The sequence below is a fragment of the Ananas comosus genome, linkage group 16 (assembly GCF_001540865.1).
Source record: "Ananas comosus cultivar F153 linkage group 16, ASM154086v1, whole genome shotgun sequence".
NCBI classification, from domain to species: domain Eukaryota; kingdom Viridiplantae; phylum Streptophyta; class Magnoliopsida; order Poales; family Bromeliaceae; genus Ananas; species Ananas comosus.
Window position 1 is genome coordinate 3,736,903 of NC_033636.1, and position 14,650 is coordinate 3,751,552.

At 37.4% G+C, this 14,650-nt stretch overlaps 1 protein-coding gene across 5 annotated transcripts in view; it reads left to right on the plus strand.

Annotated features, from left to right (window-relative positions):
• Nucleotides 1-14,650, plus strand: part of LOC109722222 — a 48,263-nt gene that overhangs the window by 300 nt on the left and 33,313 nt on the right. For all 5 annotated transcript variants that reach the window (XM_020250168.1, XM_020250166.1, XM_020250170.1 and 2 more), the window contains exons 2-6: nucleotides 5,701-6,115; nucleotides 6,258-6,322; nucleotides 6,399-6,433; nucleotides 6,518-6,596; nucleotides 6,691-6,769. In XM_020250168.1, the coding sequence (XP_020105757.1) occupies nucleotides 5,908-6,115; nucleotides 6,258-6,322; nucleotides 6,399-6,433; nucleotides 6,518-6,596; nucleotides 6,691-6,769 (466 nt within the window). In that variant the 5' untranslated portion in view covers nucleotides 5,701-5,907. The remainder of the gene's footprint in view (nucleotides 1-5,700; nucleotides 6,116-6,257; nucleotides 6,323-6,398; nucleotides 6,434-6,517; nucleotides 6,597-6,690; nucleotides 6,770-14,650) is intronic.

The window sequence follows — 14,650 nt, forward strand, 5'->3', positions numbered from 1 at the left end:
TAATTAAATTCATATTCGTCTTTGTTTGGAGACAACAAGGTATGTTTGTTGTTTACTTTTTACATGTGTTATTTTATTTTTAACATTATCATATATTTGTTCTATTTTTTTTTTTCCGCCAACATTATTATTTGGTTACTTATTAAATATTTATTGAGAGAATATAATTTTAAGGGTTAATTTCCTGAGTATCCTTCCGTATACTCCTAATTACATAGATTCTCCTAAATATTGTCAATATCAAAAATATCCTTTTAATTTCATGAAACTATTCGAATTATCCCTACTAATTAACTCAGGTTAAAATTTGGCCGTTTGCCCCTATGGAGCATTGTAGGGTTAGAATTTAGGATTGTAGGGTTTAGGGTTTTAGGGTTTTAAGATTTTAGGATTTTAGGCTTTTTAGGGTTTTAGGGTTTTTCGGGTTTTAGGATTTTAGAGTTTTTAGGGTTTTAGGGTTTTTTGGGTTTTAGGATTTTAGAGTTTTTAGGGTTTCAGGATTTTTAAGGGTAAGATTTTATATTTTTAGGGTTTTTAGAGTTTTAGGATTTTAGGGTTTAGGGTTTAGGAGTGGGCATGGGAATCTAATTAGCGAGTGCGCAAATATGGTCTTTCACGACAGCAAAAATATTAACTATAATTAGCTAAAAGGTGCAGATTAGTCATTTGCCAAAATATTGGAATGAAAGGATCAATTCCTTTCTGGTCAATCTCATTTTCCTTCACACAAGCCCTTAGTCGAGTATAGCATTTTCATTTTATGTCTTTTGGCCATGATAGAGATAGATTAAGGAGAACAAAATGGCATTTTGCAACTGATTCCTCGGATATTCATATTATGCCTAGGAGCAGATTTAGTGGCGTGCACCAATTGATATAGTTGGTAATTGAAATAACTCTCATACGTCTTGGTAAGGTTATGCAGTTGATTCTAATTTCACAAATATTTTGATTTGCAAGAACCTTAATCATGTTTTGGCAGTTATATTGAGGTCGTTTGGTTTCCGGCTGTCTGACATGAATGACACTAACCTCGTACGTGCATCGGACGTTACCGATCCTAGTAAACTTCTTGACGGGGCTACACTTTAGGATTATAGATTAAATTTTGAGTTTATTTGTGCAACAAGGGTGATTACCGATTACATAAGATCTCCAACTTGTCAACTTGCGTTTGATCTGCTGTCGTTGCATCAATTATGCTGTTTATAATTGAAAATTAGTACTTCTAATTTCTTAAATTTATATATGATGCTGCACTTTCAAACTTGTTATACTTATAGGCATGCCATCTAATGAGTTCCCACATGCATTAGTGCGGGTGCCTTAAGGTGCAGCTTACAGGATACTCTTTCTCTTTCCTGCTGGTGCCCCTTCTCTCTCCAATGTTCCAAAAAGCGTTCCATGGGGTTGCATATGCGGCCGCATATGCGGCTACATATGCGGTTTGGACCACAAATTGCACTACATATGTAAGATGTGGTGCAATATACGGTTGGACCGCATATGCGGTAGCATATGCAGCAAGTGACCACTATGCGACTGCATATGTGGTAAAGTGTTTTCTTCTTAAGGTGGAATTGAAATACAATATTGAATGTGATTGTTTGATTAATAATTATGCGTATACCAATTTTCATACATGTTTAATTAATAATAATGCATATTAATGCAATTCTTTATATAAATATAAGCTAACTATCTCTCTTCTTATTTGACTAGGTATTATTCCTAATCTATCTAATAATTATGTTTGTAAATATATTGGTGAATTATTTTGTAGTTGTTAGATGTTATTATACTAGTTTTTTTTTTTTTTTTGAGTGTTGGCCTCGCAAATGATGTGAATGACAATTTATTGAAAAAAAGTACTATTCTTCACAAAAAGTTTAGCATATCACTTTTTAGAACATTGATTTTTGTTTGGTATTTTTTATAATTTTGCATCAAAATTCTATTTCTTTCTCTATTTAATAATTAAGAGAGTAAAATTACTAATTGTTAGTTTAGTGACACATGTGCATATGAGGTCCTTTAGTGGAAATTAATTATTTTAATTTGTGAATTTTGAATGGTCACTTTTAGCTATTTAGCTTTGTTAGGAAGCATTTTATATATTTTTAATACCTATAAATATTTTATTAGTATTTTAATAGATAGACCGCATATGCATTTGTAATGCGCTTGCATACTGTATATGCACTATGCGGTAGGTAACTGCATGGATACCACATACTGCCTTTTGGAACATTGACCGTCTCCATCAAATTGGAGGAACTTCAATTGTATGACAGGAGGTTGCACCATCATAAAGATTCTTTATTGAAGGAATTTATGATCCTTTTAATGGGCTTTGGGAGCAAGGTTTTCATCGGAACTCAAGACAGATGTATTTTTAGACAATGGGTGTGGTAGCACATCCATCTTTGTGTTCATAGTACTGATCAAATTTTTGAGATCATTGATAAAGTTGCTATGAACCTTACTTCGGTCTTTAATTTGTTTACTTGGGTGTTGACTTGGAAAATTCAGCATTCATCTCCTCTTTTCTTGTGAACTCTTCGTCCATCTTCTTCAAGAAACTCTTTTGTGTTTGAGTCAGGATTATACAAGTCTCTGATACCAAATGATACAGTTCGACCGTATTGATAGGGATAAATGACCGCTTTGAGGGGATCAAACCTCCTAAAAAAAGGGGATGTGGAGATATAAGGAGAGGAGACGGAAGAGAGAAAGAAATAATACAAAGACGGCAAATACTTTCTTATATCTCAAACCCTAAGAATACATATTTTATACCCTTATAAAATAGTACAAAGACGACAAATACTTTCTTATATCTCAAACCCTAAGAATACATATTTTATACCCTTAACCCTATTTATATTGAAAATAAAGAAAATATTCTAAAATGATAGGATCACTTTCCATAATAGAAAGGCCTAATCTAAGGACCATATCAAATTTTCTTCATGGAGATGATTTTGTTTGATTTATGTTATCTCCATACAATGCAATATAACTTACCGTGATCTTAGAATCATTGAGAAGGTTGGTAGGTTCTTCTGAAACATGGGCATTTTTTGATGGAATGAATTTGAATAATATAATTGGGAGTCTTTTATTTGTTTCATTTGAATGTGGTCCAATTTTTCCTTCAAAGTGTGCGTGTTTTATTGATATTTTATGATGAACTAGAAGTTCCTTTGAAGCTTGTATAGGGTAACAGAAAAAAGGAAAAACTTTCGTTGGAATTATTTTTCAATCTTCAAATTTGTTGAATATTCAATATGAAATTCAATTTTCTTTTTGTTAGTTCTTTTGAGTAATGAGGTTTTTAATGTTCCATCCTTACTCTTTCTTGTTAAGTTCTCCACTTGGGAGCTCCCTTGAGTGCTGGCTGTGTTGTTGATGGTTCCTCATAGAGGCTGACTTTGATCTTTTCCCTTGGTAATTGACTTTAGGAGGATCTTTATTACCAGCTTCCGTTGTGGATGGTCTCTGTGACTTCTTGTAGCTTCTCTGGGAGCCATTCTCGGATGATTGGCCACTGTGGCAATGTTGTCAAAACGTAGTTGAAACCACTGTTTGTAATTTTGAAGACTAAGATATAGAATTTTCCTTGCCCTTCCAACTCTGATGGAGGTAGAAATGAAGTCTAAAATTTGTCTACCAAATTTAGTACTTCCTTTGGGTTTATGCTTTGAGAATGAGAGCCTATGCACATCAAATAGTTCCTTAAATTTGAAGCAGGTGTCTAGGCTATGGGCTGATCGTGAAGAACCTCTCTATGTCCACCTTGAAACCGACAACTATTTTAATCTACTAAGGACATTCAATGTTAAGGTCGATAGGCCATGAAGGTTGAACGAGAATATTATGGGCTGGCATATGAACTTTTGGTGGTTACTGGTGTAAGATTTGGTGTGGATAAGAATCCTAATTCCATAGGACATGATTGGCAATAGCAACTAAAAGAATTTACTGAAACTTTTGTCAAATTGAGGGTGTTTGCAACATTTGTCATATGTTTGCCTAATTGTGTTCAAATTTTTGGCGCTAAAAAACTTGAGGCAAAGATCTCAAATTTACCATATTTGTGACACTTTGTCAAAAGGGATTTTAACTTGCTCTTATAGCAAAATAGACTTGTGAGGTTGCTATAGTAAAATACTCAAATAAGAGATCAATTGTGCAAATCTGATGTCGAGTGATGACAAGCTTTATAGTGTGATAAAATGAAGAAGACAATTTAAAACTTTCAAACAAATGATTTCAATCCTAAGCCAGATCTAAACTACTATGAGAATGCTCAATAGTAAGTGTGTCATGTTTTGATTCAAAGAACTGGTAAGATGGAGGAGGTGATCACATGTTTCTGTTTCCGGTTAATTGGAGTTATACTAAATCAGTATCGAAGAAATTTAAGTTGATTTTCTTGCATTACCTACTAGCCACAGATTAGTTTAGTAACAGATGAGATGACTTCTTTGATGAGCTAGACTACTAACTAATGTGGGGCGAGACACCGTTAAGTGTGGAAGTTTATACTGTAATTGTAGTTAATAGGTGAATGGGAAGAAGTATGAGCATGATTCACAGTCAGCCTTGATGGGAGAATGGTAAAACAACTGCCTAGGATAACAAAACAAATGAAACAGGGGAGCTAAAAGGTTTTGTAGATATTTGCCTGAAAGTCATTGACAAAGGGGCTGTTTGGTTTTCAAAAACTATCTTAGAAGACAGTTTTTTAGCTGGAAAAGTTTTTTTGTTTGTTTGGTTCCTAGGAAAAGTAATTTTTTTGGAAACGTATTTTCCAGATTTTTTTTTTTTTTGAAAAAGTAGTGTTTTTTCTTTCCAAATTTTTTATTCTGAAAATGGGAACTGTGGAAAAGGTTCTTTTTTTTCCATGAAACATGTTTTTCAAGGGAAAAAGTATTCCATCCTTTTCTGAGAACCAAACACCCCCGAAAGGTTCTTTGTGACAGTTTAATTGGCCTTTAAGATTTGAATTTATGTCTAGGCTAGGATGGCTTAGATGGGATGTAGTTGGTTTTTGGTCTAGTTAACTGGTTGGGCTACATTGTTTATAGGTGCAAAACTCACACGAGAAATTAAGCTCGCTAAGTTTCATATTTTCCTGAGTCCTTCAATCGAGCATTGCATAGCCGTCCATAATTAGAAGGATTAGGATTATGTGGTTGATTCAAGTAGTTAGGTGGTTGATTCAAGTTGATGTATTGTTTACGTAGTTGTTTCAACTTGTTAAAGTTCACTTCTCCATATGAAATCTGCGATCTGTCAGCGGGGTCAAGTGCATTTTTCCGTCTTCTTTTTTATCAATGTTTCTTAGCCAGCTGGAAACGTTGTGGCCCTAGATTTAGGTTATCACTGTGAAACACATTTCTCTGCTACTCTATAGACTATAGTTGTGAACTATTATTTATCATAGTTGATGAAATTCATAATGTAGCAGATGTACATATCTAGGTAGCTCAATGTTTTTTGGCGCTAACTTCAGTCATCTTGGAGTTTACTCAATTTAATCATCTTGAATGCTGTAATAGCTTTTTGACGATAGAATGTTCTAAGTGATTGTTGGCTGTTATTCATTTTTCTTCTTCAGCGGTCACATAGAAGTTAGAACCCTTAACTTGATTATTCTTGTGACACTGGTATTCTGATTGTTGTGTATTGCAGGACTGAAGATTCAGATTTACCTGTTACTCAAACTTCTTTTGAGTTCTATAATTATTAAGCTGATATATGGATATGATTTACTACAGAGCAATATATAGACAGCTTTGATAAAAAATTTACTTCTTGGTGTCAAGATTTTGCAATATTCATCTTAACTTCTGTTTCTTTTAATTCTACTTATCGTGCCTTCACCCTCCACCGGTAAACATGCAAAATGATGAGCATCCTAGCAATTCTGAAACCCTTTTCCCTGTCGCCCGATCAAGTACATCCTTTCCTCATTCTGAACCTCAGACAGTTGCTACTAATCAATCTGATTCGTCATGTGCATCTCAAGATGTTTTACTAAGTTCCTCTCAGTCTGCTGAGGTTGCCACTGATGAAGGGTTGGCAAAGGAAAACCAGAGTGTCAGTGGTAAGCTAAACCTATCAATCAGTTCAAGTTCAGTAGACATAGCTGTGCAAATCATAATCATCTATTGATGTCTTTATTCTTTTATTATTATTATTATTATTATTATTATTATTTTTTCATGTTTTTGATACTACTTTTGCAGGATTGAGCATTGGGGATGCTAAAAATATTGACTCTGCCATCCAACATGCTGTGCTCCAGGAGCAAGTATGGTATTTGCATTACGTAATCTCTTATTCTTGCTCCTGCTGTTCACTGATTAGTTTTAGCTTTTGGCAACCAGGAAATCAGCACTCAGCAAATTATACATAATCAAAGGTTAGACTTTTTCATATATATGTAGAAAGGAATGCTTTAACTATCCTCGAAGCAGTTATTAATTCTGTAGAATTTTGTCCTTAGACAAGCAAAAGGTCTAGCAGGAGCTCAAGAAGATAGCACCGACATACTTTCTGGGCGTCATGATCCCCATGCACTAAAGGTGTTGTGTTTTGATTTTACATGTACTTTTGTTTAAACTCCAGAGTTTTGCTTATGTTGGTTTAATTACCTTAGCTTGCATTTTTTTTTTTTAGGAGCATCTACTAAAGATAACGACCAGTCATCGTGCGGAGATGGCTAGCAAAAGGGGAAAGCTTAATCAGCATGACAATGGTCAGTTTCGTCTCCGGAACTTGCTCCTACAATTTAATTATCAATTTGCTAAGTCTGTTAAAAACTTGGTGCATTTATACATGAGTTTATGCTAGAATTCTGCACTTTTTCTCATGACTTTTTCTATTTCTAAATAACTGAATTGTATTAGATACTCTTTCATAGCTGGATTGAGTTCTATTTCTATTTGTACCTTATTTCCCTTTCCCATCCATTGTGGGACTATGGGGGTGCCGTAGTTTGCTTGTATAAGCAAGGACTTATAGTCTCAGTTGCGCTGATTTGTGTGTGTTGTGCTGTGGGCTGCTGGTCAGAAATTCGTTCGGTAGAGAACTCATATCCACTGAGCCTTTAAGCCGATTAGTATTGCTTTATTGGCCATTCATTTGGTGCTTGCTTGATCCAACTTGTTTCCTCAATTCATGGGCCCATTATTGTTGTGGAAGAAATTGACTAAAAAAGTCCTAAATGAATGTGTGAAAAGGGTTTCAAACAGGGTTTCAAGTGTCGCCCCATGTCGTATGGCGTAGGGTGGCATGTATCTTGGGGGCACAGTATAGGGGGAGGGGGTGTCTTGCGGGACCACCCCGTGCTGCGATACCCAGCGGGTATCGCGCGAGACAACGCGGGTACTTGCTGGGGTATTGCGGCACAGTACCGTGCCGCATTTTTTTTTTTGGATTTTTTTTGTTTTCATTTGTTAGTTAGGATTTTTTTGGTTTTTTTTTTTGTTGTGATTTATTATTTAGGGCTTTAGAGTTGATGATAACTAAATCACACTATCTTATAGCTAATTTGTTTCTTTTTTATTCTTTTGTTCCCTTCTCTCCCTTTTCTTTAATATAGTTATCTAATGATTCTAATTTTCTCTATTTTAGAATCTAATCTAATCTAATCCAATCTAGAATTGCCTAATCTAATCTATAAAATCTAGTCAAATCTAATCTAATCTAGAATCTAATATAACACATATTTAAATTTATCTAATTCTAATTTATAATTGCGAAACCTAATCATCTAATCTAGAATTATCTATTAGAGTATTAAATATAATAGAATATAACTAATTAAATTTGATTTACATAATTCCAAATTACATAAATTAATCCAATCTAGTTTCAAAATTCTAATATAAAATTACTTTATTTAACCTAATATCGAATCCAAGGATTAAAGTGCCCATCGGCATGGGTCATATCCACCATGCCGTATCGTGCCAGTAAAATATTGGCACGATACAACCCCTGTGCCGATGGCACAACTTAAAACCTTCTATTTTTGAAATTAGTAAGTAATTTTCTTAATAAAGTTCAAAAGATTTGATAAAATACATAATAAATAATTGGCATATTTTGTTGCTAAAGAAAATAAATATTTCATGCCATTACGTGTCGGCACACATTTATTTTTTGTGACCGACACGCATCCGCATGGCTTGGCACGCACCGTGCCGTACCGTGCCGGCAAGTTTCTGGTACGATCCCATGCCACGACACTTAAATCCTTGATCGAATCTAATCTAATCTATTTTATATTTAGGTTTTCTAATCTGATTTAGTCTAATCTAATCTTATGATCAAACTAATGTAATCTAGAATTACTTGAGCTGTTCTAATCCAATCTAGAATTTGCAAATTAGCATAAATATAAAATAATTTTGATCTAGTATTATTAGATATATTAGAATATATAGTTGATTATAGTAGATTATATAGCCAATTTAATTTGACAATATCAGCAATATCTATACCAAAATTGTCAAATAAATCTTGTATCTGCAGATGATAATATGCTATATAATTCACCGTGATGATCTATGCAGAGCTAAGTAGCCATCTGTGAATTATATTATTGTATTTTAATTTTTATTCTCTATGGGGTATAGTTGTACTTAACATATTAAAAAGTTTATCACTAATAAGTTTGCTTATATGCTCATGATAGGCATTAGTGGCAGCATGGTAGTTTACATGTGATTGCATGATTGTCGTTGCCATTTCAGTATCTTGACTTAGAAACCACGTTGGTGGGACTTAAGCAAAATTCAGGACTATATACGGACTATTTGCCGTAATGCGGCTCGTATTAGTCAGAGCGGCCATAGTTACTGGGCATAGTGGTCATATTAGACACTCTCGATCGTCACATGAGTTGGTGACCAAGGTTTTAAGTGCCCGTCGGCATGGGCCGTTCCACCGTGCCGTATCGTGCCAACAAGATGCCGGCACGATACAGACTCGTGCCGATGGCACAGCTCAAAACCCTCTATTCTTTAAATTGGTAAATAATTTTCTCAATAAAGTTCAAAAGATATGATAAAAAGATATAATAAATAGTTAGAATATTTTGTTTGTAAAAAAAATAAATATTTTATACTATTATGTGTCGGCACACAAGAATTTTTCTGACCGGCACGCATCGGCACGGCTTGGCACACACCGTGCCGTACCGTGCCGGCTAGTTTCCGGCACGAGCCTGTGCCACGACACTTAAATCCTTATTCAAGAACATGCAATATGTTGCACCAGAAAAAACTCTCACCAAGCCGCAGAACAGTAGTAGTAGAAGAGGGGAATTAATGGCACTTGATGAACAACCACAGTCCAATCTTATATAGAGTATAGGCAATAGGAGAAGGGAATTAATGGCACTTGATGGACACTCACAGGCCAACCCACTAGAGTATGCTGTATGTAAAGGAATAAGTAAAAGTGAGGAGCTAATAATTAATACTATTTTCAAATCTTCTCAAATATTTTTTGTGGAGAAAGGGAGAAATTAAAGATAAGAGCAATCTGTACTCCAAGCCATTTGAGATCAGTGCTAGCAACAGTAGGTGCCAATCGTGGAATATCAGATCTATTTATAATCAGAGAAGGGCTAGGGCTAGAGCATACCATGACAAAGAGCATTAAGGCTACAATCTTTACCGTGGAGGGAGAGAGGAAGAGGATAACGAAGAGTTTTTTTTTTGGGGCGGGGTTTGGGGTGTCACGCCCCGCGACCGCCAATTTGGTTGGGTCGGGCATGTCCACAGACGCTGAACGGACAGAATCTCCCCTGTCCGCTTAAGGCTCAACAACAATGACTATCATGTATAACGAATTAAGCCCAGGATTAATTTCATTATATATGGTTTGTACGAGGGCAAGCAACACAAGCACAAGTGAAAGTAACTATTGTATCCACACATGTATCTTGATTACATTTAACCAAATACAAGCTTATATATTACATTCATTTCCCAAAATTACACGTCATGTCCATCCAAGTACATTTATTACATATTCATTTACATAACTTTTTCATCATGTACAAGTTATGAAACCCAAAAGGTACATAGCTATACTCGGGGAGTCCTCTACCTAGGGTGTGATGCCCTTGCTGCGATCCTCGACCGCTTCGCTCGTGCTAGGATTTGCAAGGTTAGTGGTGTGAGAACTAATGAAAGTTCCCAGTTGGTTCGGCCGCCGACCTCGCCGACTTACCCACTAGGTCTACTTAGGCATATGTAGGAAAGGAAATAGATAACAAACCAGACTAATACTACTACAATGCTTGTACAAAACCGAATAGAGATAATATACTCATGATGCATGCATGCTCTTTTATCTTTACCCAATCTGCTTGGTTAACCATTTGGTTAAACACAACTCACCAAACCAAATCCCTCTTGTCGGGGAGAATACTGCTACAATCCGACGGGACTGTCTGCTGTGGAGAATTCCACTACCGACCCCGTTGATGACACTCTGGAGCTCACCGCTCGAGGTGGAGCGACCGACCTCAAGCATTCAGACTATCTGTGAGTACGATCCAATCCTTACTTGGAGGATACCATGCCACAATTGCCTCAAGTTAATATAGTTTATCCTTGTCTAGCATTCACAATTCTTTTGGTGCTATTCATTCCCACTGGTCATCATGTCACCTTATTTTCTATTGTCATGATCCAACATATGTTTACATATCCATAGGGTTCTATGTCATGGTCCATTAGGGGTTCACATGTTTTTTACTTTGGAAGCACATAAGTTTATCCACATCTTAGCTACGCAATGACATCGACTCTATAATAAATGAATGCCAACTATACATATACATATATGCTCAACAAGGGACATAGACATAATGAAGCATTCGAAGATTTCGGATAGCACCACCCACCTTGTAGTGATGCCGGAGAGCGAGAAACCAATTCCCGCGATTTATAGACGTCCGCTCCTCTTAACCCACGACAAACGAAGCCGAAAAGAGGATTTTCCTCAATAACTCGACGTAGACTCGTCGGAACTTCGATTCGAGTCTCCCAACGCGTTGATTTATACTTCAATTAGGGCTACAAGAGATCAAACCTATGTTAAATCTCCATTTTTTACAAAACCTCATTTCTATCACTAGGGTTCATAAATGATAACCATTATACACTATTCTTGGAATTTCATAGCATAAGCTCTAGCAATCCAAGAGACCTCAAAAACCAACAAAGTAGGGAATTTAAACCAAACCCTAACCAAGAGATACAAGAAACCTACCTTAGGTTCTTTGTCATGCCCCGGGACTGATATCAATTTGGGCCGGCCTGGGCACATCAAACAGACGTCGAACGGACAGAGTTTTCCCTGTCCGCCCAAGGCTCATCACCTGTACATTTTCAAGTAGAGAAAAGCACTAGTGGAAACATATAAACATGGCTTACACGAGGGTAAGCAATAGCCATGAGTGAAAGAAAGGAACTAAACATCTACACAAGTACTATGATTCGACTTTTGATCACATACATTGCATTTAACCTTCATATTCATGATTCTTTACAGTGCTTGCATCATTTCTTTTACATCACGTTTGCTCAAAATAAACATTACATTCTTTTTCTCATTTGTTTTATACATAAACATCTTCAAATACAAAAGAAAACATATGGTGTCTACTAACAAAATGCAAAACCCGACTCGGTAGTCACTGTCTATGGCGCGATACCTTTACCGCGGTCGCTCGCCAGCTCGCTCGGTTTCGGCTCTGTGGAAATAGTGGGGTGAGAATTACAACGAAGTTCCCAGTGGGTTCGGCCCCAATCTCACCGACTTTCCCACTAGGTCTAACTCAGACATAATAGAAAGAATAAGCAGGTAAGTAGCCAACTATACAAATGCAACTAATATGCCTGAACAATGCGATCAATAAAGATGCTCAATATAAACTCATGAAGAATGCATGGTCGATGTTCTTTGTTCTTTGTTTTTTGTTCTTTCGTTCAATCTCAAGGCTAACCTGGGGGTATCGCTTCATTAACTCACCAACTCAAAATCCATGATCGCGGGCCCTCAGCTTCCTCCCGCTAGGACCGTCCTCTGAGTAACTCAACCCAGTGATGACAAACTCCGGAGCGCATCACCCGAGGGGGAGCGACCACCCTCGAGCAAGGACTTATAGCGAGTATGATCAACCCTTAACTCTAAGGATATTCAGTTCAATCCGTTCCTTAACTCTAAGGAATTATGCACAAATGACCCTTAGCTATAAGGTTGAATGTCATTGTGTCAATCTCATGTTCTTTACATTCTTTACTTTCATCGTATCTTTACACTAACTCTAGTGTTCTTTATGCCACACATTTAATGCTATCTCTAGCCATTGTTCTTTATGCCACATTTTGTTGCTAACTCTAGCAATTGTCATTCTTTGTACCACATTTGTTCTCTTGAATGCCACACACTAGCTCTAGTGTTCTTTACGTCAATCTTTATGCTAACTCTAGCTTTCATTTTCGCATTTCATTATCCTCATGTCATATGTCACTTGTTCTTTAACTTTACCAAGCTTTTATCATCATACATGCACATATTGGGTTATCACATTCTTTATTGGTTCTCAACCATCAAGATGCACTTGAACTCACAAAATGCAAGCATTCACATATTTATAATCTCATTACCCTACTATGCATGCAACAATATACTCATGGATGCTCAAGAAGTGACACATTAGACATAAATGGAATTCCAACAAGTTTGGAGAGCACCACCCACCTCGTAGGCGTACTAGGATGCTACAATGATTTTCTTGGGATTTTTAAATTCCTAGTTTGTCACCTGCGGCAAAACGAAGCCCTATTAGGCCATTTTGCTTATATCTTTACATCGGCTTTTCGTAACGTTAAATCGAGCGCACCAACGCGTTGGAAATACCCCCAATTAGGTTTCTAGAGGGTTAATTTCACTTTGAAATCCTCACAAGCAAAAGCTCTAAATTTGGGTGCCTTAGCTTCACATATTCAAAATCTAGGGTTTTGATCTCAAAGATAAGCAAAAGAAAGCTTAATCTACTCAAGAGATCCCATTAAAACCCTTTTTGGCTCAATCAAAACCCTAGTTTGGGTTCTACCATGAGAGAGGTTGAAGCTCACCTCTAAGCTTCATCACATATACCCAAACCGTAGTTTTGATCTCTTAAAGAAGCAAAAGAAAACTTCAAATACTCAAAAGGTTCTATTAAAACCATTTCTAGGTCACTTGGTTTTCATTATAGGGTTTTACCATGAATAGGGTTCAAGCTTACCTCTAAGCTTGCTCCTATGTTGCTTCAAAGAGGAAGAAGAGGAAGTAGCTCTACTTCTTAGCTTCTTCTTCACCTCCCTTCTTTTCTTCTTCTTCTTTTCCTTTCTTTCCCTTTCTTTCCTTTTCTCCTTCTTGTCTTCTAGAGAGAGAAAGAGAGGTGAGAGGGTGAGAATGAGAGAAAACACCTCATAACCCCCCTCAACATAACCCATATATTGCATTTTTGCAAATAAACCCCTCAGCTTTCATTTTATTAAACTGCTTGAACTGGGCAGTTTTCGTGCTCGGGCACCGGTCTCCCCGACTTAGGACCGGTCCCAAAGAGCTCTCCCCGAAGCTGGCAGAGCTCCAGCCCGATGCAACGGGTCTCTCTCTCGGGGACCGGTCTCTCGGGGATCGGTCTCTCCCCGCAGGGACCGGCTCCCGAGAGCTGGTTTTCTGGGACTTAGCCGATTTTCAGCCTTTCTCATTTCTCACCCGTTCGGGGACCGGTCTCTCCCACCAGGGACCGGTCCCCGAGAGCTCAAAAACTACAGTTTGTAGATTTTTGATTCTTTAGCTCTCGAAAACCTTCCACAATGCACTTTTACTCATTTTAACATTTTCGGACTTTCCGAAGTGTACAATCCTCGCACTTTGGTCAACTTGACTAAAGTTCGCTATTTATTTTTCGAATTTTCGGTATATTACATTCTTGCTCCACGAAATCCTCCCTGCACTTGAGCTTCTTCTCTACCAAAAACCATCAAAATTCACCTTCAATCCCCTTCAAACCCACCTTGAGAGAGCAAGCCTAGAGAGAGAGAAGGAGGAGAAGATGAGGAGAAAATTACAAAGTCCCTCATGCATGGGAAGTACAGGTGTAAGGGTTAGGGTTTTATATAAACCCACACAATTGCAACTAAGCCCCTTACCAAAGTTCCCTCTACACTATTACAATTTAGTCCATTTCTGTCTGGGTACCGGTGCACGGCCTCCAGTATCGGTACCAGCCTCTAAACCCGAGGGCTACGCAACGCGGTCTAACCTGGAGTACCGGTACACGATTCAAGTACCAGTACCCGACCAGCCTGGTACTGGTACTAGATCATAGTACCGGTACACAGTCTCTTACAGTCCGAATCCTGAGAACTGTACTAACACACACTAATTGGGTACTGGTACTGCATTGTTCTGGTACCGGTACTCAATGTCTCTGCTGCACTTTGACAGTAGCAGTGCTCCGGGGTCCATTTTCGCACCCGGTTTGCGCCGAAAACACTTAAACAACCTCGAAACTCACAATTAACCATCCCCACGCTTCCAAGGTAACTCGGGGACGTCG